We start from the raw sequence: 19,803 nt of genomic DNA on the forward strand, positions 1-19,803 counted from the left end.
GTTGAGACAGAGATGCTTTAATCAGGATTGAACCCCATAACCTTCCTCTCATCGCGCTCAGTCGACCACCAGGCTGCTGCTGACCACCGGCAGGAGCTCAAAGAAGCCCTGAAGGGAGAAAGGCCATCAGGGCACGGGGAGCAGCTCCCTGCTGGGTGATGTGTAGCAAGCAGCTGCACGGAGCAGGGCTGCATCACCATAGAAACCCAGCAGTGACTCAAGGCAAGTTACCATAGGAACCATTTGGGGATGGCAGGCAGCAGGGAAGGCTGGAACGGATGGCGGAGAGGCAAGGAGCACCTCTGGTACTGCTGCACTGCCCCGGTGCAGTGGGGAGCCCTCCCAATAGGGCTGAAGGGGAGCAGAGGGGATTTGGGGCTTACCTTGAAGAGAGTGATGCTCTGCAGCACGCCCGAGGTGCAGCACATCTCTCGGATGGAGTGCATGGCCAACTGCGGGCAGCCGATGTCCAGCACGCGCAGCCCCAGGCGGGAGGCCAGAATGGGGCCGATGGTGGTGCCACATGGGGTGTCATTGCGCACCATGAACTCCTGCATAGTGGAGACATGGGGTGGGCAGCTGCTCCCAGAGCCACACGGCCTCCCAAGTGACTCCCAGAAGGGTTAGTCCTAATGGGAGACACACTGGGATGGGGGAGCTGCACAGTCTGGATGCTAAGATGCTAAAGCCCCCAGAGAGCTTCAGACAGGTCAGGTCAGACCCGCACTCCCTGCTATACCCTGAGCTTGCTCATCAGGTCACCTGGCACAGCAGGGCACTGCAGACACCAGCAGGCATAAGTACAGTAGCAGAGAGTTAAGTTCCTGATACTGGTCCTGCCCTCCAGCACCCGGCTTCAGCAGGAACTGGTGATGGAGCTGTGCTCACCCAGCTGTGCTCACCTGCAGGGGAACACCCACACGGGCCGCGATGTCCCGGATGACTGCCTCAGTGACAGCTGTGGAGGCGTAGCGCTGATTGCTGTTCACTTTGATGACAGGGCCCTGCGAAAGAGAAGATGCAGAGCTATGGCACAGGGACACACTCTATTACTTACATAGTTCTAAGTGCCCAGTGCCCAGGAGAGACCCACAGTCAGAAATGCTGTGCCACCCCCTGGATCCTACAAGTGAACAGCCCCAGCTCTAAGCCAAGGGAGATGTCCACAGATAGGGCTGTGGTTCTATGTAATTAACTCCAGCAATGTGGCACAAGTGCATTGTGTGGCAGGACAAAGGTCTCCTGTGAAACTGCTGCCAAGTTGCACTCTGGGCAGTGTCTGTGTGTTTCACTGCTGAACAGACAGATGGCAGCAGGTCTGGCACAAAGCAGAAGGCTGCGCTCACCTTGTGGAAGGCTGGCCGATGATTTTCCTCATGCTTGTCCCTGCAAAAGAGAAGGAGTTTCATGCTGCAATCCCCATTACAAGAACTGTCCTGCCACTACGCCAGCAGGAGTGCAAAAGATGCGTCCCCACGTGCAACGTGGCAGGGTTCAGAGTACTCACACGTAGTTAGGGTGCACCGCATGGGCCATGTCAGCACTGATCATGTAGGACTTGGCCACAGCCTCCTCAAAGGCTGTCAGGTTTTGTGGTGATGCTGAGATTCGACGCAGCACCAGCTCTGTCAGAAGGGACTCGGCACCCTGCGCACTCTCTGACCCTACCTGCCAGGAAGACCATCAGCACAACCCACCCAGCAACACCCCAGCCACCTCCAGCGCTCCATGTCAGCTGAGGGATAGCAAGCTCCCCACACCCAGCAAAGAGGCTTCCAACTCACTCCCTGCCAGGCCCAGGGTGGGGTGAGCAAACCCTATGGTGCTCCATGGGTGGCTGGGATGTAAGTCCTAATCATTGGTGGAAGGAGAACAGAACACAGAGCCCCTGTGTGTGCCAGCTGCCCCACGGCTATGCCCCTCACCTCCTCGTTGTCATAGAGTGCAATGAGGCGCACGTTGGGCTCCTGGGAGAGGGAGGGAGCTGTGCACGAGTCAATCAGTGCCTGGAGAGACAGAGGAGGAGAAGGAGCACTAGCGTAAGTGCCACCCCATCCTAGGAAGCTCAGCACTGAACTGGCTGGAACATCCCCAGGAAAGTCTAAGGCACCAAGGAAAGGAGCTGTGGGTACATTGGAGATGCTAGGAATGCCACACACCCAGCACAAGGGGGCAGCCACTGTCCAACCCCAGGCCCTTTGACGAGCAAGGATCCCTGCAACAGGACCCAGCTAACAGACCAGCAAAGCTAAGTCAAGACACAAGAGGGCCATGACAAAGCCCCAAGGCTCCTTCCTTCCTTCTCTCACCTGCAGAGCACAGTAGCAGCTGTGCAAGTTGTCCAGACGTGGGGAGAAGATGAACTCATCAAAGGCACCACCAAGAGTCTGCAGTCAAAGAACAAGGAGTAGGGCACAGGTTTGGGGACAACAAAGAGCAGGTGTGATGTGTCTCCAGCCCAGTCCCCACCTCTGCCCCCTAGAAGGCATTTCCTTTCAGTCGGTTCAGCTCCCAGCCCTGCATGCCCCAGGCAGAGGAAGCGTGCTGTGCATGGGAGCTGGGCAGTGCCAGCCTGCAGGCATGTTGCATACAGGTAGAAGGAGGCTCTGTTGTACTCACCGCTGGCTGCGTATCCGCCAGGCATAATTCCAGCTCCACAATCTGCTCTGGTTTCACTCCCAGCTGGGAGCAGAGCAGGGAAAGCAGGACAGGGCTGTGTCTCTCTGTCTGGGAAAACAGCAGAGCTGTGGGCAGTGCAAAGTGATGGATGGCAGAGAAACTTTCCCATTCCTTCCTCACACTGCAGTCCTAGGCTTCCTGTCTACTCACATACTCTGCATCTGAGCACTCAACCCACAAAGGGCAGCAGTGGTGCTCACAGGGCATAGTGAGGGGCTCTCTCCCATTGTTCAACCTCCCCTCCCTCCTCTGAGAGAAAAGGGGGGGCCATACATGACAGCTTTATGGGGGATTTCCACTTTTCTTTAGGATGAATGCAGGCTAGGGTGGGAACAGACAACAGTGGAGCACATGTGCTGTGTAAGTGGTTCTGAGTGGAGCTGAGAGCAAGTAGCTGTGAATGGGAAGGACGAGAACTTGCTGGCAGGGAGCTCTGAGGACTAGAGATCAAAAGATGGCATGTGAGAGACCTTAGTGAGCCTCCCCCTTGTCCTTAGGAACCCACTCACCTGGGCTGCAGCAACGCCAGCTGTGCGCTCTGTGGATGGTTCTTTTTCCAGCTCCTCCTGCACAGCAGTAGCCAGTATGGGAACCCTGTGGGGAGACAGTGTCAGCAGCTGCCAGGCCATTGCTTACCCCTTGGGGACTGGCTGAATGGAGCAAGGACACTCTAAACTTAAAGCACAGACCTACTGTGCCACCTTAGGACACCCCAGTGCTAATCCCCAAGCCCTTCACTATAAGTGAAGCCATTGTTGTCCACCCCACTGCAATGAGGGATAGAACAGGGGCTGGGCACCGCTGCAGCTGTGAGGATCGAGCCAGGCCTTACAGGTGGTGCTCGGTGTTGGGTCCAAAGTTCTCATTGATGCTGCGCTGCAGATGGATGGCCAGATGGGGGATGCGGAGAATGGGCCGTTCCACACACACCAGCCGCTGCTCCAGTCGCCCTGTGTTTGGCTCCTGAAATACCAGCAGGACCATTAAGCTGCCTCACTGGGCCAGGTCTGCAGGACTCAGAGGTGGCAGGAGCAGCAGCGTGTTTTACCCCACAGCCCCCAGCCGGGCTCACCTTGACGATCACCCTTCCTGCCACAGTGAGGTCACGGTCAAACCATGTGTTCCAGATGCCTCCTCCATAGGTCTCCACACCAACCTGCACCGTGCCCACCTGCCCTCGCTTGGAGCGTCGCTTCACCTGGATGGATGCAGAGATGACACCAGGGATTGGGACCGGGAAGAGCATGCCCAGAGCCCACCAGCGTGCCTTGAAGTGCTTGGTAGGGAGGGGAACGCAAAAGTGGAGCAATGCGGGGAGTCAGCACCCTGCAGGGGGGGACAGGGAGATGTCAGAGCAATAAGGCATCGGGAAGGTCTCACCCTGAGGCAGGGGCTGTCGGTGTGTGCCCCCAGCAGGCTGAACCCATTCCCCGGCTGGAAGCGACCCCCGACGGCGAAGGCAATGAGCGTGGAGTAGTTCCTGGTGACAAAGTACTGCGGGGAGGAGGAAGGGGGGCGGTGTACGGAGCAGGACGTGACAGCCGCGCTCCCCACGTGCCCCCCAGCCCCGGTCCCACCTTGCAGGAGGGGCGGATGTCCCAGTGCTCGGTCTCCTTCAGCTCCTGGAAGCCGGCCTGCAGCAGGCGGCTGCGGCACTCGGCCACCACTGCGGGGAAGGCCCGGTCAGACGGCTGGCTCAGTTACAGCCGGTAGAGGGGCGGCGGGGGGGGCTCTTACCATGGTACGGGGACGGGCCGCGGTTGACGAACCTCACCAGCTCCTGCGCCGCCGCCTGCACGGCCTGCTTCGGACCCACCGCCTGCGGGCACCCACACCGGGCTCAGCCGGGAGCCGCCCCGCTCCCCGAACCCCCCCATCCCTCCCGGTACCGAACCCCCCCCCCAACCCCGTGCTCCGCTGCCGCCCGCCCGGTACCTGCATGGCCGCCACCGCCCCGCCCCCCCTCCCGCTCTCCCCCCTCTCTGACCCCCCGTCAAAGCGAGACCTTGGTGGCACATTGAAACTGGAATCTGGGCCTGGAAACTGGTGGTCCGGCTGCCGTGACCCCGGCAGCCCTGAATCCCAGCCCAGCACCTGCCTTACCCCTCAATAAAATAAAAAGGAACGGGCCCCCCTGCCGGGCACACAGCCAGAGGACAGCTGGGGGGTCTCCATGCCAACCGCGGCCATCACAGCTAAACACAGGGCGTGCCGTATCCACGGCCTGCAGCCTCCTGCCGGGGGGCTCGGGGGGCTCGGGGTATGTGGATCAGCTGCGGGCCCCCAGGGCAGGGGGTGCTCGCTTAGTCCCCAATGGATGAGTATGGGATCGGGGTGCCGGGGGTGCGGGGTGAGTGGCGGGGCCGGGTGTGGCCCCGCTGCAGTGGGCAAAGGGCAGCGCCTTGGCACGCGGCTGCTAATTCCCAGAGCCGCAGGGGCTTCCTGGAAAAGCTGCCGGCGGCTATTCCTGGGTGCTCCCTGACTCACCCTGCACCTGCCGCCCCATCACTGCCCCACCCTGCAGCGCTCAGTGCGGCACGGACCCTCGTGTCCCACCACGGGGCTCCTGAGTGCGCCCACGGGTGCCGTGCCCCTTCCCGTGGCTATAGGGCCGTGCGGCTGGAGCTGAGCCCCGCTGGAAGGGGTTAAGGGCCAGGCGGCCAGGATGGATGCGCAAAGCTCCGGGAAGGGCCGCCCCTTTCTCCCCCCAGGCACCCGCCCTGCCGGGATGAGAGCAGGGATGGCACCCGACTGCTGCCGAGCCCCCACCCCAGGACACGTGTCGCTGCATGGGAAAGTGAAGTCAGCGGCCGCGCATTGCTGGAGGCTGAGCGCACGGCCGCCCTTACGCCAACCACCAGCCATGCGGTGGGACGGGAGCTGCCTCATCTCACTGGTATGGGTGATGCCATCGAGGCCATGGAGATGGACAACACAGCATCCTTCTGGGCCGTGAGGGTGGCGAGTTATCCCACATCTCTGTGGGCTGCCAGGACAGCTGTGGGCATCCCCACGGCCTGTGACACAGATGGACATCTCTGCATCCCCATGGGTCACAGTAGATGTGGCTGATGGGTGCAGGCAGCCTCACAGGGCGTAGAGGTGGCTGTCTCCCAGCATCCTCACTGGGCCATAACAAGTGCCCCCACAATGTCCCCATGGATGAAGGTGACAACACATCAACAGGTGACAACTCACATGGATTGAGGGGGCCATGCCCTTCATTCATATGGATTTTGGGGTCAGCCAGCCACCCCCAGCATCCCCATGGCACTCAAGGACAAGCAGCCACCCCCAGCATCCCTAATCCTGGGGCAGGAGGGATGTAGACTGGGGCTGCTGTGTGCCCATGCTGACAGCATGAAGGGAGCAGCAAACAGTGGCTTCTGGGGGCACCCAGGGCTCCATGGGACCCCAGTATGCTGGCTGGGCTGCACTCCAGGCACGGAGGAAGAGTGATCTCCTATTTAGACAATAGCACGCGCCTAAGAGAACAGGCGCCTGCTCCTTCCCTCTTAGGGTAAAGGCGCCTCGGAGGCTCGTGTCTGTAAAAGGAGCGGGATGGAGGGAGACGGCCGGGGGCCAGCAAAGTGGGGGGGACACCCTGGCTGCTCCTTTCTCACCCGCATCAGGAGGAGGCCAGGCAGGGCCTGGACCTGCCCAGCAGCACTGTGATACGAGACCCAGTGGCAGCTGGTGCCCCATCCCTGCATCCCGCCTGGCTGCAGCCCCCAGTGCCCGCAGCCCCAGGGAGGCTGTGCCCGGATCCCCGCGTGCCTTAAATCCTGGGGGAGCAGCAGGGAGGGAGGGCCATGGAGGAGGGCCGGCTGCGGGTTGCAGCTGGTTTGGCTCACGGCGTTGTTTGACATTCTGGCTCCCGATGCCTTCATCCCGGGGCCCTGCGGGAGCTGGGGCCAAGCCAGCACTGGGGATTGGGGCCCCGTTCCCAGGCTCCGTCTGGGTCAGCATGGCCTGGGCTGGAGCCGAATGATGCTGAGCGTGGTGGGGGATATCGCTTGGGTCCACAACTGGAGGGACCACGCTAAGTTTGTCCCCAGTGCTGTGGAGTCGGACAAACCCAGCACGTGGCTGAGGACCCATTTGCCCACACCTCCACTTCCCGCTCCTCCCGCCTCCTTACTGAACCGTGGGGAAGGGAATTTCCTAAGAGGCGTCTGTCCCTCTGTCGGCCCTATGCCAAATGCAGGGACTCTGCACTGCTCTGTCCCGGAAGGCTGTAGGGCGGCCAAGGAAAGGCCACTTCAGAAAGTGCATTCCAGAGGGGGGTCAGCGCCATGCTGGGAGCCACTCCCCACACACAGTGTGTTGACCCCAACCCTGACCTGGAGCAGCAGGATAGAGTCACAGGAAGGGACAGCTGAGCAGTGGGGCTGTGCTGGTGTGGGGACCTGTGTGCCCCTTCGCATCTCAGCCACGGGCTGATGCATGGGGTCAGAGATGAACTGGGCACGGTCAGAGCAGGGAAGGGGGGCAGAGGGAGGAAGGATGCTGTATGTTTTTCCATCTTCTCCTTCTCGTCCCTCAAGCCCCCCCTTACACAATGTCCCCCCCGCTGGGATGAAACAGCCCCATCTGGAAATACCTTCCCTTTTAAAGTCAGGCTCCGCCGGGCAGTGAGCACCGTCCGGGAAGCCACGGTGTTATTCTGTGTCTGGGCAGCCTGGAGGGACTCCAGACAGAGGGAGGGTCTGGGGAGCACAACCCATATGTGGGACCCTGACCATCTGCCCACATTCACTGCACCCAGCCCCTCATTGCCCCCAGGCTGTAGCGCTGAGCCCAGGCACCACTCGCTGCATACATGGAGCTGGGAGGTGCAGGACTGAGTGCTGCTCCTGCTGCTGAGTCACCCTGTGCTCAGTGGCACAACAGTCCCTTGTGCCACAGCGTCCTGGGGACAGTGGTGCTGGGACTGTGCCAGCTCCTGGAACAGCCTGGTTTGGGTATGGCAGGGAGCACTGTATGGGCAGTGGGGCCTGGGGAGGAGGGGGCCTCCCAATACGGCCACCCCAGAAGTGTGAGCAGTAGCAGATGGCTTTTTCTTGGTGAGAGATGTCCCCAGGGCCCAGGCATGCTAAACCCTGCATGGGGGTGACAGTGACCAGTGGGAGGGTCGGGTCACCATCTATGCACCTGGTACAGGAAGGGTTAAGAGGGTGCCTCCCCCAGCTATAAATACCACTGATGTCCCACGCGGATGAGTACGAGGCTATTTTGGTTGGGTGCCTGCTGCTTTGGGAATGTGACAGAGCCAGGACCCGGGGGTGACGTCACCATCACTGGGCTGCTCTGCACCCCAGCACCTGCTCTGGGTCACTCAGCACCCCCTCGAGGGTGCCCAGCCTCAACTTGGACCCTTGTGGGCCAGAAAGTGGGGTCAGGGTGGTGGTAATTCCAAGCACACTCAAGTCAGGGCCCCCCACATTGCTCCCTTCCCATGTTCCCCCCCCCTCTGAGGGCATGTTCCATGTGGGGATGGTGCCTGGCCCCACACAGAGAGCTGAGCCTGGGACTCTCACCATGCAGCAAGTTGTGATGCTGCTGGGGTGCATAAGGCCAGTTTAGGGAGTGTGCCCCACCAGGCCATCAGGTCTGGCCTCCAGGAGTGCAAAGGGATGAGTCCACTTCTGGGGGGGTCCCCATCCTCCTGCCCCTATTCCTCCCCTTGGTCCCACAGCAACATTACCCATGAAAGGGGCATGTGCTGAGGGGACTGTGGCACCAAGGGGGACCCTTGGGCATCTGCGAGCTGTCGGGGGGCTGTTGGGGGGCCACGGCCCACAGGTGAGTGTGGAGGGCGGGGGTTGGCAGCCGTCCCCTCCAGCAGCATCCCCCAGCTGTCCCGCAGCAGGAGGGGCCTGTGATGTCAGCAGGATACAAATAGCAGCAGCGCGGGTCGGCTCCCGAAGCCTCGCCGAGCTCCGGCCGCTCGCCAGCCTCGCCGCCTGCTCCCTGCCGCCTCCTCACCGCCACCATGAGCCAGTCGTACTCCTCCAGCCAGCGGGTCTCTTCCTACCGTCGCACTTTCGGCGGCGGCACCTCGCCGGTCTTCCCCCGCGCCTCGTTCGGGAGCAGGGGCAGCGGCAGCTCCGTCACCTCCCGCGTCTATCAGGTGTCGCGCACCTCCGCCGTGCCCACCCTGTCCACCTTCCGCACCACTCGCGTGACACCGCTGCGCACCTACCAGAGCGCCTACCAGGGGGCCGGCGAGCTGCTGGACTTCAGCCTGGCCGATGCCATGAACCAGGAGTTCCTCCAGACCCGCACCAACGAGAAGGTGGAGCTGCAGGAGCTCAACGACCGCTTCGCCAACTACATTGAGAAGGTGCGCTTCCTGGAGCAGCAGAACGCGCTGATGGTGGCCGAGGTGAATCGCCTGCGGGGCAAGGAGCCCACCAGGGTGGCCGAGATGTACGAGGAGGAGCTGCGGGAGCTGCGGCGCCAGATTGACGCGCTCACCGGGCAGAGGGCACGCGTGGAGGTGGAGCGTGACAACCTGCTGGACGACCTGCAGAAGCTCAAGCAGAGGTGAGGGGGCCCTCGCCTCTCCGCTCCCTCCTTGGGGATGGTTCCAGCCCTCGGGTAGACCCTTCTGGCATCCCATCGCGGTGGCCCCACTGCTCCATCCCCTCACCCCTGCACTTCTCCCTGTGTGTGTCTCCTGCTGGGCACCCGTCTGCACGGCACACGGTGGGGCCACAGCCCTGGCACCGTGTTGGCAGGGCTTGGGAGGGCATGGGGTTACCTAAGCCATGGCACGGGGAAGGCACACATCAGCCCTTTGGGGGTGCTCGGGGAGCACCTAGTGGGAGGATGTCCCCAGCAGCAGGAGGAGTCCTTTGCACTCTTGTTCATTGATGGCACAGGATCCCTGGAGCCAGGGATCAGGGGGCCCTGCTCCTTACAGCTAGAAGAGCTCATGGCTGATCTTAGCCCTGATGGACAGATAGACAGATGTATAGAAGTAGGGAGGGCTGCACGGGGTGAGGGTGGGGGGGTGTGATCTGCTGAGTCCGGATGCGAGGGAGGGAGGGGAGGAAGCGGCGACACTTCCGCAGGCCAGCAGTGCTCCCGGCCTGCTGTGGGTACTATGGTGCACCAGGAGCTGAAGGGACTTCCCAGCTCTGTAGGGATGCTGCAGGGTGAGGGTGAGGCTGGAGCCAGGGGGAATGGCCACTGGGATGAGGGACACCATGATGCAACTGGCACAGGGCCACCAGGCAGTACCTCTGGTCCCGAGGTCCAGGTGTTGCCTGCTGTGCCATCACAGGGATGTGGACAGGCAAAGCTGGAGTCTCCATCTCCTGGGGGTGACCCAGCAGGAGCAGCAGCTCAGTCTGGAGCCACTGATGCTGTGAGGCTGATGGCAGTGGGCTGTCCTGCCGCCCAGCTGCGCTGCTCCTGTAGAATGACCCCAAATGTCAGGGGAGGAGCAGGGCACAGGACAAATGGGTGTCGGGTTCCTGCACCACTGTGCCAACATAGACAGGCGCTTCTGTCCCCCTGACGCTCTGTGAGCTGCAGCCTAGGGCACCCAGCCCCTTCCTTTGTCACAGCTCCTGGAGTGCCCTCCATTCCCGCAGCATTGTGGAGACCCCAAAACCCACCGTCTCACTCTGGTTCCCTGCACTCTGAGCCAGGTGCCCAGCCCATCCTGCTGTCCCCATGAGTGACTCAGCTGGTGGCTGCCTCTCAGGACCCCGTCCCCCAGCTGCTGGCCACTCGTCCCTATAAGGGCCGGGGCAGTGAGCATGACACCAAGCTGACCTCATGCCTTTGTGCTCCCGTTGCCGTTGACTATAATAGGGAATGGGAGGAAGAGCCCCTGGCCCCCGGCCAGCCCTCTCTCCGCCTGCTGGGAACGCAGGACAATCTGCTGTGTTCCCACCAGCCACGCTGTGCTTAGGGACAGCAAGAGGGAACACCAATGCTGGGGGACAGGGGTCTCTCCAGGTGTCCCCTAATGCCTCCTTCTCTGTCTCCAGGCTGCAAGAGGAGATCCAGCTGAAGGAGGAGGCTGAGAACAACCTGGCTGCTTTCAGAGCTGTGAGTAGACAAGTCCCCATGCTGCCTGGCCACCACTGTCCTCCTTTCCCCCTCCTCTAGTAACCAGTGCCCATCACCAGAGCATGGCTATGGGCACAGCTTTGCCATTTCCAGCCTCGGCTGGTGGTCCCTCTGCAACCCGAGGGTGCCTATCAACAGCCCTAACCCCACTCTCTGTGTTCCTCCAGGATGTGGATGCGGCTACGCTGGCACGCATCGACCTGGAGAGACGCATTGAGTCCCTGCAGGAGGAAATCGCCTTCCTCAAGAAGGTGCACGAAGAGGTAAGTGAGGGGCAGCCCGGTGTCCCACAGGCATGGCTGGGGCTGAGCAGGGAATGGAGCAGGGAATGGAGCCCTGACGCACCCCTTTGTGTTCTCAGGAAATCCGCGAGCTGCAGGCTCAGCTACAGGAGCAGCACATCCAGGTGGAGATGGACATCTCCAAGCCCGACCTGACAGCCGCACTGCGGGACATCCGCGCTCAGTACGAGAGCATCGCCGCCAAGAACATTGCCGAGGCTGAGGAGTGGTACAAATCCAAGGTGTGGGGCTGGGGACGGGCTGGGGGGTCAGTGGGTCCATCCCCATGACAGCACCGGCTGACCACATCCCCTCCACAGGTGTCTGACCTGACGCAGGCGGCCAACAAGAACAACGATGCCCTGCGGCAGGCCAAGCAGGAGATGCTGGAGTATCGCCACCAGATCCAGTCCTACACCTGTGAGATCGATGCCCTCAAGGGCACGGTGAGCCATAGACAGCACGGAACGAACCCCAGGAAGGACTTTGGGGTGCTCTGTGTGCCACCCCCCTGCTGACACACACCACTTTCCCCCCAGAACGACTCTCTGATGCGCCAGATGAGGGAAATGGAGGAGCGCTTTGCAGGGGAGGCCGGCGGGTACCAGGACACCATTGCACGGCTGGAGGAGGAGATCCGGCACTTGAAAGATGAGATGGCCCGGCAGCTGCGTGAGTACCAGGAGCTGATGAACGTCAAGCTGGCCCTGGACATTGAGATTGCCACCTACAGGAAGCTGCTGGAGGGCGAGGAGAGCAGGTGAGCTATAGGGGGAAGCAGGGCGATGGGGGGGGGGGCCTGGTTTTGGAATGGTTGGTGCTGAGCTCTCCCCTCTGTGTCCGTGCAGGATCAGCATCCCCATGCACCAGACCTTTGCCTCCGCTCTCAATTTCCGAGGTGAGCTGGGCTGAGCCCTCGGGAGTCCCCGTGAATGGCACGCTGAGCTGGGAGGAGGGTGGGGAGGAGGGGCACATGGGGTGTTTGGGTGAGGTGGGGGGACTCAGGGCTCCTGGAAACCCTCGGCCCCAGCCCCAGTGCCACCTTCCCATGCCACCTGGCTGCGTGGCCGCTGCCATCCCCGTGTCCCCTTCCCCACAGAGACCAGCCCAGACCAGCGTGGCTCTGAGGTGCACACCAAGAAGACAGTGATGATCAAAACCATCGAAACTCGTGATGGAGAGGTGAGCGCTGTGTGTGTGTGTGGGGGGGGGCAGATGGGCGGTGAGGATCGGGGACATGGCATCATCTCACGTTCCTTTCCCTCAGGTGGTGAGCGAGGCGACCCAGCAGCAGCACGAGGTGCTGTAGAAGACTCTGTCCCGGTGCCCAGCCGCCCTTCTGCCCCCCCCAAGCCCGTACTCCCCCCGACACGGCCGCCTCCGGGCACGGCCCGGGCTCCCCCCACACCCCCGGGCTCTCTCCTTCGGCTTCGCAAGGCTTCGCAGCTAGCGCCAGGATCAGGGCCGGGCCGGGGGGCGGCAGAGAGGGACGGAGGGGACAAGCAGGAAGGGGTGGGGGGAGCAGGTGGTGGCCTCGGGTCCCAGCAGCGGGTTCTGCATCCCCCCGCGCCCCGCAGCCCCCTCCCCGCTCGGGGGCGGTCCCGCAGGAGCAGGAGCCGTCTCCCCGCACGGCACAGCAGCTCGCCCCGGAGCTGGCGTTTCTCCTGGGTGGGGCTGCAGCGATGCCGGGGACGGGGAGAGGTTGGGGTGCTCCGGGGGCCGGGGCTCTGCGCTCCCCCCCTACGCTGCCCTAGAGGCAGCCCCGTCCGGGGGAGGAGGGGGAGAGGCTGCGCGGGGATGGGGCTGGCTGAGCAGAGAGGAAACCCGTAGGTGGACACAGGAAAGAGCAGGAGTGAGTGAGTGGGAGAGAGGGGGCAAAGAGAGAGAGGAGCCGGAGAGAGGCCCGGGGGCCAGGGCCGGCGCCCCCACCCCTCGCCCCACCGCACCCCCACCCCACCGCGTGTACGTGACTGCCGGCGGCTGAAATAAACAAGAGGAGCATCGCCCTGCCTCCAGTGCATCTATGGGGCGGGAGCGTGGGAGGGGAAGGGGGCGGTACACGGGGGGGGACATCGAGGGGTACTCAGTTCCACCACTGGGGAGCAACCTTGCCGATACCAGGACTGCAGCAGAGCCCGTCCCCGAAGGGAGCTGAGCCCTGAGCAGCCTCAGAATGACTGCGGGATCCCCACACTCTGCTGGGACCCTTTGCCCGCAGTCGGAGCTGGGCTGGCCCCCAGCACACGGAGGGACGCTCCGTGTTCCCCCCTCAGGGTCACAAAGCGTTGAGGTGGCTCTCAGCCGGTGCTGCCCCTCTTCCCCTCGTCATCGCCGTTCCCAGTGGGATGTTTTAGCGACAAAAACCAAGTGTCCTCAATCTGTTGCCACCGGCGGGGACAGGGCTGCCGCCGGAGAGACTGAACAACTCACTGTCTTTGTGGGGACCCCCCCCTTATTTGGCTGCAGGACCAAAGAGAGGGCTGTAGGGCTTTCAGACCCCAAGGGCTGTGTCCAGCAGGTGTCCCTGTGACATCGAGGACTGCCCGGGGTACAGACACCAGCGGTGACTTCCCTCCCTGCCTACGTGGTGGGGCCAGGGCTCTGCCCTCGGCTCTGCTCCCACCTTGCCCATCGCTGCCATCCTCTTGAAGATCCAGCTGCTCCAGGGGCTGCCCTGTGCCAGCTGTCCCCGCTGCCACCCCTGGTGCTGGGACAGAGTGGGGAAGGAGCAGCTCTTGGCACTGAAGTGCAGAAAGAGAGGCCCCAAAACTCTCACGGGCTTTTTCTCTGGAGTTGCTGCCATCTGCCCAGCTGCTCTGCAGCCCCTGGTGTGGGTATCAGGGTCCCCAATCCTGGCATGTCCCAGGGTATCGCAGCTGCACCCCTACATGCAAAACGTCAGTGCTAGTGCTGTGCCACTAATGAGCTGCCCTTGTGCTGGACACTGGCTCTGCCAAACCCAGCCAGGCTCATTCACAGCAAGCGAGCAGCGTGCCATATCGTTAATGTCCTGCTCACCCAGATTTACAGCCCCTGGATAGGGAGGCTGGGCCCAGGTGATGAGATGTTTGCCATAAATCCAGAGCTGGGGAAGCCCTGCCTTGCCTGGGGGTGGTGAAGCACCGTGTGGCACTGGTAGCCCTGGCTGCTGGCTGCAGGGAGGCACCCCCAAACCCACAGCCCTCCATGGGGATGCACTGCAGGGCCCGGATCCCATCCCAGCTCACCACAGGGTCTCGCGTTGCAGGAAGCATGACGGTGTCCTTTCCCTCCACATGCCTCTAGAGTCTCTGTGTCCTGATCCGGTGACATGCCTGGGAATGGGGAAGGTGGGGGGGAAGGCCGGTTCCCCTCCGGCCTCACTGCTAATATGGAAAGGTGCTGGCCCCTTTCTATCTTTGCAAGAGGAGCTGGGCTGCAGGGCTGCGTGGCGGGCGCGGAGAGGGGGAGCCTGGCCAAGGAATGTGACATATCAGAGGCAGCTGCCACTTCAGGAGAGGGGGCAGAGGGAGCGCAGCTCTGTGGGGGCTGCGCTGGACAGGAGAGGGGGGGACGTCAGGGCCCAGCGGCAGGGCAGCACCGGCACCACGGGACCCGCACGGGGCAGCGGCAGAGCAGGTGCTGAGGTGTAGGGTGGGCAGGGGTTGTGGTGGAGCACGGTGCGCGGGTGCTGCGCTGGGTGAGAAGAGATGTGGTGAGCAGCAATCTGAGCCCCAGCCTAAAAATAGCCCCCGGTTTGCCCACGGCACCGCGATCTCTGGGGCTGTGGCCGGCCTGGGGGACGCTGTGAACCGGACAGCACCTGGAGCGGGGGGCAGCCTCACTGCCCACACCCCCTGGTGTGCACCAGGAAGGAAACTGGGGCGTGGGACTGTGGCACTGGGGAGGTGAGGAAAGGAAAGCAAGCAACATGCACCGGGCACAGGCACGTGGCAGCACCGGCGGGGCCAGCGGGGAACCCGGGCGGGCGATGGGGAGAGCCCCTCCGAGCCCCGGCATCCCCCCAAAGCGTGCCAAGGTCACGGCGGAGCAGAGGGCGGCTGAGGAGAGCCCTGGTCGCCTGGCGGCACCGGCCTTCGTGCGGAAGCTGAAGAACGCGGCCATCGGAACCGGCTGCGACATCCGGCTGCGGGTCGTGGTGGTGGGGAACCCCCGGCCCAACCTGCGCTGGTACCACAATGAGGAGCAGCTGGCCCCACGCGGGGAGGAGTACGGCACACTGTGGATCCGGGACAGCAGGAAGGACGATGCCGGCGTATACACGTGTGTAGCTGAGAATGAGCGAGGAGAGGCCATGACCAGCGCGGTGCTGGCCATCATCGACATGGAAGGTAAGGGCCACATGGCCAGCAGCGCCTCTGCTCCACCACCACAGCTCCAGCATCCCCACTGACACTGCTTCCCCATGCTGAAGGCAGCAGCGATGCTTTGCAGGCATGCCCAGGGGCTGCCTGAGCTTGAGCTGAGCCGTGTCTGACTGCAACAGGCTGAGGTCCCCCGTACTGGCAGCACCAGAGCAGCTCTGCAGCTGGGGAAAGAGCATGTGGCTGCAGCAGCCTCTGCCGGGCAGGGCAGGATGCCAGAGCGTGGAGGTGGTGGGGCATGTGATGGTGAGCCTGCATGGGGCAGCAGGAGAGAGAGATTGGTTGTGTTGTTTGGGTATATGGTACCCCCGGTTCCCCTGCATCAACCACCCCCGTGCACCAGTCCCCATGAGCACAAGTGGCTTTGATGACAACACTGAAGCTGTAGTGGGCACTGGGGCCGCACTAAGGGGCACTGGTGCTGCACTGAGGGAACTGGGACCCCCAAGAGTGGGGAAGCAGGGGGAGGAGCCTGAGGGATGAAGGGGGAGCTTATGCATGTTAGTAGGCAGGGCCTGGTTAATTAGCAAGAGGGAGGGGCCATCATCTGCTGAATTAGGATTGAATTAGGATTTAATCTGCTCAATTAGGGCTGGAGGGAATGGTTTCCAGCTGCAGCAGGGGAGATTCAGACTGGACGTTAGGAAATATTACTTCTCAGAAAGAGTGGTCTGGAACTGGAATGGACTGCCCAGGGAGGTGGTGGAGTCACCAACCATGGGGGTGTTCAAGGAACGACTGGATGTTGTGTAGAGGGACATGGTTCAGTGGGAGCTATTGGTAATAGGTGAATGGTTGGACTGGATGATCTTGTAGATCTTTTCCAACCTTGGTGATTCTATGAATCTCCAAAGCCCCATGGCTGCCCTATGCTCAGCATTTATGTGGGGTGTGCGTGGGGCACCTGGCTGCAGCAGTGGCCTTATACTGCACAGAAGTGGGTTCATCACCTCAGGGCAGTGCCACCTCCCTGGAGCACTGAGGTGCTATCAAGACTGGGGCTGTGGGTGAGGAAAGCGCCGGGGTTGTGCTGCACGAGGCAGCTGTGAGGAAGAAACATTGCTCTGCATTGGGGCTGGATTGCTGAGGGAACACCACTGCAGAGTGTGCATTATTGCTGCTGGTGAGCCTGGAGAGGGAGCACAGAAGTGTGCAGGAGATGTCCTGCCCAGCAATGGGGGTGTGTGGTCACTGTGCATCCCACCTTTGGGGTCAGTGGCGCTGTGGATTGTGATGGGGTCATAGAGCAGTGCTTCACCCCACTGTCACTCTGACCTGCAGTGTGTCTCTGCTCGGAGCTGCCTGATTTCCCCAGGTGCCTGTTCTCATTGTGCTGACGCATGCCTCCCTGCTCCCGATTCCCAGCCCTCACTACCACGTTTCTGGAGCAGCCACAGGAGGCACAAAGCAGCCAGAGCTGTGGGGTGAATGTCAGCCTGCCCCAGGCGCTCCCGTGTGCTGTGTTCAGCAAACAGCCGCCCAAAGCCAGCCCTGGGGCAGGGTTGTGGCTTTGCCCTGCTTTGGAGCACGATGATCTCTGCATGGTGCCATGCCCCAGTCCTCTGCCTTTTCTCCCTGACGTGTGAAGTGAGCTGCAGCTCTCCATGGGGCTGACAGCTCTCCCAAGGTGGCTCAGGTCACTGCTGGGGGGGCTCCATGCTGCCCAGCTCTGTACTCAGGTCCTCCTGCACCGGCTCCGCATTCTCCCCTGCTCGCACGAGCCCGATTTAGCTCCTCTAATCCCTTGCCCTGAATCTGTCGCTCCACCCCACTAATGATTTTCTCCTGCTTTTCTCCCAGGTCCCCTGAGTGCGTCAGTGCCTGGCATGGGGAGCAGGGAGTGTGTGTGAGGCCAGGAGGGGCTCCAGGGGTCCCCACCATAGGCTCCTTGCCCGCTAATGCCATATCACTTCTCAGCTGCACCTCCTGCCTTTTTCACCATAAGCCAGCTTAAATCACCTCTTCCAAACCCCACTAATCTCCTGCTAGAGAGCCTGGCCCCCCTCCCTGTGCCAGCAATGAGTGATGCCGAAGCTGCATCTTATTTCAAGGTTGGATTTGTGTGTCTTCAGGGCCCAGCACAGGGTCCTGCTCCTTGCCTCCACCTGCACTCAGCAATCAAAGCACCATGTAACCTTGCCTCTGCAGGACGGGCTGGGTGCAGGGACAGGGAGGTGGATGAAGCAGTCCCTGTGTAATTCTCTCTGCACGGTGCTCCCTGTGTGCTGACCCTGCACAGTGATACATACCCTGCACAGCCCCTTCCCCTTGGTGCAAGTGATGAAGCCTGCCTGCAGCAGAGTGCAGGGCACAGGATGTATCCCGGGGACTCAGCATATTTTGGCACAGCTGTGCATCTCCATGGCAGTGGTCCCAGCACCCCCGTGCCCTCCCTGATCCCCAATTTCCCCACAGCCATAGGGTATGAGGCTATGGCTGGAGGTGCTGATGGCTCCCCACTTGGGACAGCCATGCTGACAGTGTCCCTGGTGGCTCATCACCTCACACCGTTTATCTCGGTGCCTAATTTTAGGCCCTTACTCTGCAGAGCTGTGCCTGTGCCCAGTGCCAGCTGCCCCTTTCTCCAGAGCCCCTGCCAGCCCTCCTGAGCTCTCTGCTTGCTCAACGTCAGACACAGCTCGCAGCCTCCCCTTGCTGTCACCTTCTCTGGGCACTCCCTGGGACTGCCTCAGTTTCCCTGTGCTGCTGTGCCCACCCCAGCCCCTGGTATGCCATGGGGTGGGCGGTGTGCCTGGCTGTGTCTCATCGGAGCCTGGCACAGCTGGAGCATTTCCCCAGGTAGGGCTGTGCATGGGGGCAAAGCCCTTTGGGATCTCCTGGCTCCATCTAACGCCACCTGGGTGCAGGACTCACTCTGAGGCTGTGCTGCTGGTCCCCTTTGGGGTGCTAGGAACAGGCAGGGGAGCAGCATGCAGCTGTCCAGTCAGTCACCTCCACCCCTGCCCTCTCCTGCTGTCGGGGGGTTATTTTTGCTGAGGAATGTGCCATCCCCTCGGATTCTCACAGGCTGTAGGGCTTGTGTTACACACGAGAAGCTGAGACCCGGGCCCGAGTGTGGGTAAATATAGCACAGCTTCTGGGGGCTGTGTGCAGGGCCGCAGCCCCTTCCTCCTCTTGGTGCTGCTCCCCAGCTCCCACTACTGCCTGCTCCCCTCCTGGTGTGTGTCATGCCCTGGTGGCACCAGGAGGGCTCTGCCTTCCCTACACACCCTCTGTGCCCAGTGCTTTAGCAGCAGGGCTGGCACAGCGGGTAGAAAATGTCCCCTCCTGTCCCACTCTGTGCCCAAGCACCCCAGCCAAGGTCACGCTGTGTCCTCGGCCTGCAGTATGCACCGTGTGCTCGAGCATCCTTCTATCAGCAGCAGGGGGATGCTGGGGAGCGGGGCTGGCTGTCCCTGCACAGAGGCTGTTCCGTGAGCAAGTGTCAGTGTGGCATGCAGCACGTGGCAGGGACAGGATTTGTGTGCCAGGGTGCACAGGGGACACCCAGCAAGGAACTTTTCTTTAGGGGTGACACCGGGCTGAGTGGAATATTGGTGTCCCCGGGCTCCAGCAGGAGATCCCCTTTGTGCCAGCTCTGCCACTTGTGTGCTTCGCCTGACGCACAGGGTCTCCACGGAAACCCCACAGCATCCCTTGGATGGTGGGGCTGTCAGCAACGTCGTACGAGCAGCTCCCTTTGTACCCGGTAATTTGCGAGTTATTATGAAGCCGTGACAAGCTCCATGCTGGGAGCCGTGGGCTGGGAGGGGGAGTGCAAAAAAGCAGCCGGAGCTGCCAGGCATCGTGGTGTGCATGTGGCAGTGCCATACAGAACCGGTGCTGAGCGTTGTGCTGCTGTCATCTGCGCTGGGGTGCGCTGAGGACCCCCGGCACTGAGCGGTGCTGAGCGCAAGAGGAGGGAGCAGATCTGCGACTCTGAGCGAGGGGCTCGGAGCGCCGCATCCCGCACGGCCAAAGCCATCAGGAGGGCACAGGGGTGCGGGATGTATGTGCGCATCCCCCATCCCGCGGTGCCCCCGCCACCTGTGCCCTGACCGTCCCCCGCCGCTGTCACTGCGTGCCAGGGCTGGCAGGAGGCGGAGGCGGAGGCAGGCGGAGGAAGGATGGAGGGAGGAGCACTCCAGTGATGCTTCATGCTCACAGCCCCAGCCCTCCCGAGAGCCCAACCTGGCGAGCCCTCGCCTCTTCCTCCGCCCTCCCCGGGAGGATGCTGGGGGCCCCGCCGGGGCGCTGACAGCGGGGACCCCCCCAGTCGCGGGCTGCCGCGCTGCCGGGCCTGAGCGGCGGTGGCCGGGCCGCCGGGGCTCTGCAGAAGCATGAAGAAGATCTGGGTGAAGAAGCGCTTCCAGGTGAGGGCTGCGAGCTGG

At 62.2% G+C, this 19,803-nt stretch overlaps 3 protein-coding genes across 9 annotated transcripts in view; 2 read left to right on the forward strand and 1 right to left on the reverse strand.

Annotated features, from left to right (window-relative positions):
- On the reverse strand, nt 1–4,642 carry DNPEP (aspartyl aminopeptidase). The gene is made up of 15 exons (XM_015869159.2): nt 4,615–4,642; nt 4,417–4,498; nt 4,257–4,345; nt 4,060–4,173; nt 3,752–3,877; nt 3,512–3,642; nt 3,189–3,273; nt 2,620–2,727; nt 2,310–2,387; nt 1,926–2,006; nt 1,508–1,668; nt 1,347–1,386; nt 903–1,004; nt 384–551; nt 1–108 (listed from the first exon to the last, which is right to left on the reverse strand). Exons 1-15 carry the CDS (start codon nt 4,618–4,620, stop codon nt 58–60), a joined length of 1,422 nt encoding a protein of 473 aa, XP_015724645.1. The 5' UTR covers nt 4,621–4,642; the 3' UTR covers nt 1–57.
- A 3,948-nt stretch (nt 4,643–8,590) lies between these two features.
- On the forward strand, nt 8,591–13,051 carry DES (desmin). The gene is made up of 9 exons (XM_015869160.2): nt 8,591–9,228; nt 10,686–10,746; nt 10,935–11,030; nt 11,129–11,290; nt 11,369–11,494; nt 11,588–11,808; nt 11,897–11,946; nt 12,148–12,230; nt 12,316–13,051. Exons 1-9 carry the CDS (start codon nt 8,675–8,677, stop codon nt 12,355–12,357), a joined length of 1,395 nt encoding a protein of 464 aa, XP_015724646.1. The 5' UTR covers nt 8,591–8,674; the 3' UTR covers nt 12,358–13,051.
- Nucleotides 13,052–14,568: 1,517 nt separating this feature from the next.
- SPEG (striated muscle enriched protein kinase) overlaps nt 14,569–19,803 on the forward strand; it is a 31,046-nt gene continuing 25,811 nt past the window's right edge. For 2 of the 7 annotated variants that reach the window (XM_015869133.2, XM_032445796.1), the window contains exon 1: nt 14,569–15,379. In XM_015869133.2, coding sequence (XP_015724619.1) covers nt 14,959–15,379 — 421 coding nt within the window. In that variant the 5' untranslated portion in view covers nt 14,569–14,958. Of the gene's footprint in view, nt 15,380–19,261; nt 19,786–19,803 lie in introns of those variants that run through there. The other 5 variants (XM_015869132.2, XM_015869136.2, XM_015869138.2 and 2 more) reach the window with 3 other exon arrangements.

Source organism: Coturnix japonica, chromosome 7, assembly GCF_001577835.2.
Source record: "Coturnix japonica isolate 7356 chromosome 7, Coturnix japonica 2.1, whole genome shotgun sequence".
Taxonomy (NCBI): domain Eukaryota; kingdom Metazoa; phylum Chordata; class Aves; order Galliformes; family Phasianidae; genus Coturnix; species Coturnix japonica.

Bases quoted from the DNA above. Each gene is read 5' to 3' on its own strand.
- DNPEP (XM_015869159.2), bottom strand. The intron at 2,007-2,309 runs GTGAGAGAAGGA...CTGTCTCTCCAG, and splicing joins GCTGCTACTGTGCTCTGCAG to GCACTGATTGACTCGTGCAC. The intron at 1,005-1,346 runs GTGAGCGCAGCC...TCTCTTTCGCAG, and splicing joins ATCGGCCAGCCTTCCACAAG to GGCCCTGTCATCAAAGTGAA.
- DES (XM_015869160.2), top strand. From the start codon at position 8,675: ATGAGCCAGTCGTACTCCTCCAGCCAGCGGGTCTCTTCCTACCGTCGC. The intron at 11,291-11,368 runs GTGTGGGGCTGG...TCCCCTCCACAG, and splicing joins AGGAGTGGTACAAATCCAAG to GTGTCTGACCTGACGCAGGC. The intron at 11,809-11,896 runs GTGAGCTATAGG...GTGTCCGTGCAG, and splicing joins CTGGAGGGCGAGGAGAGCAG to GATCAGCATCCCCATGCACC.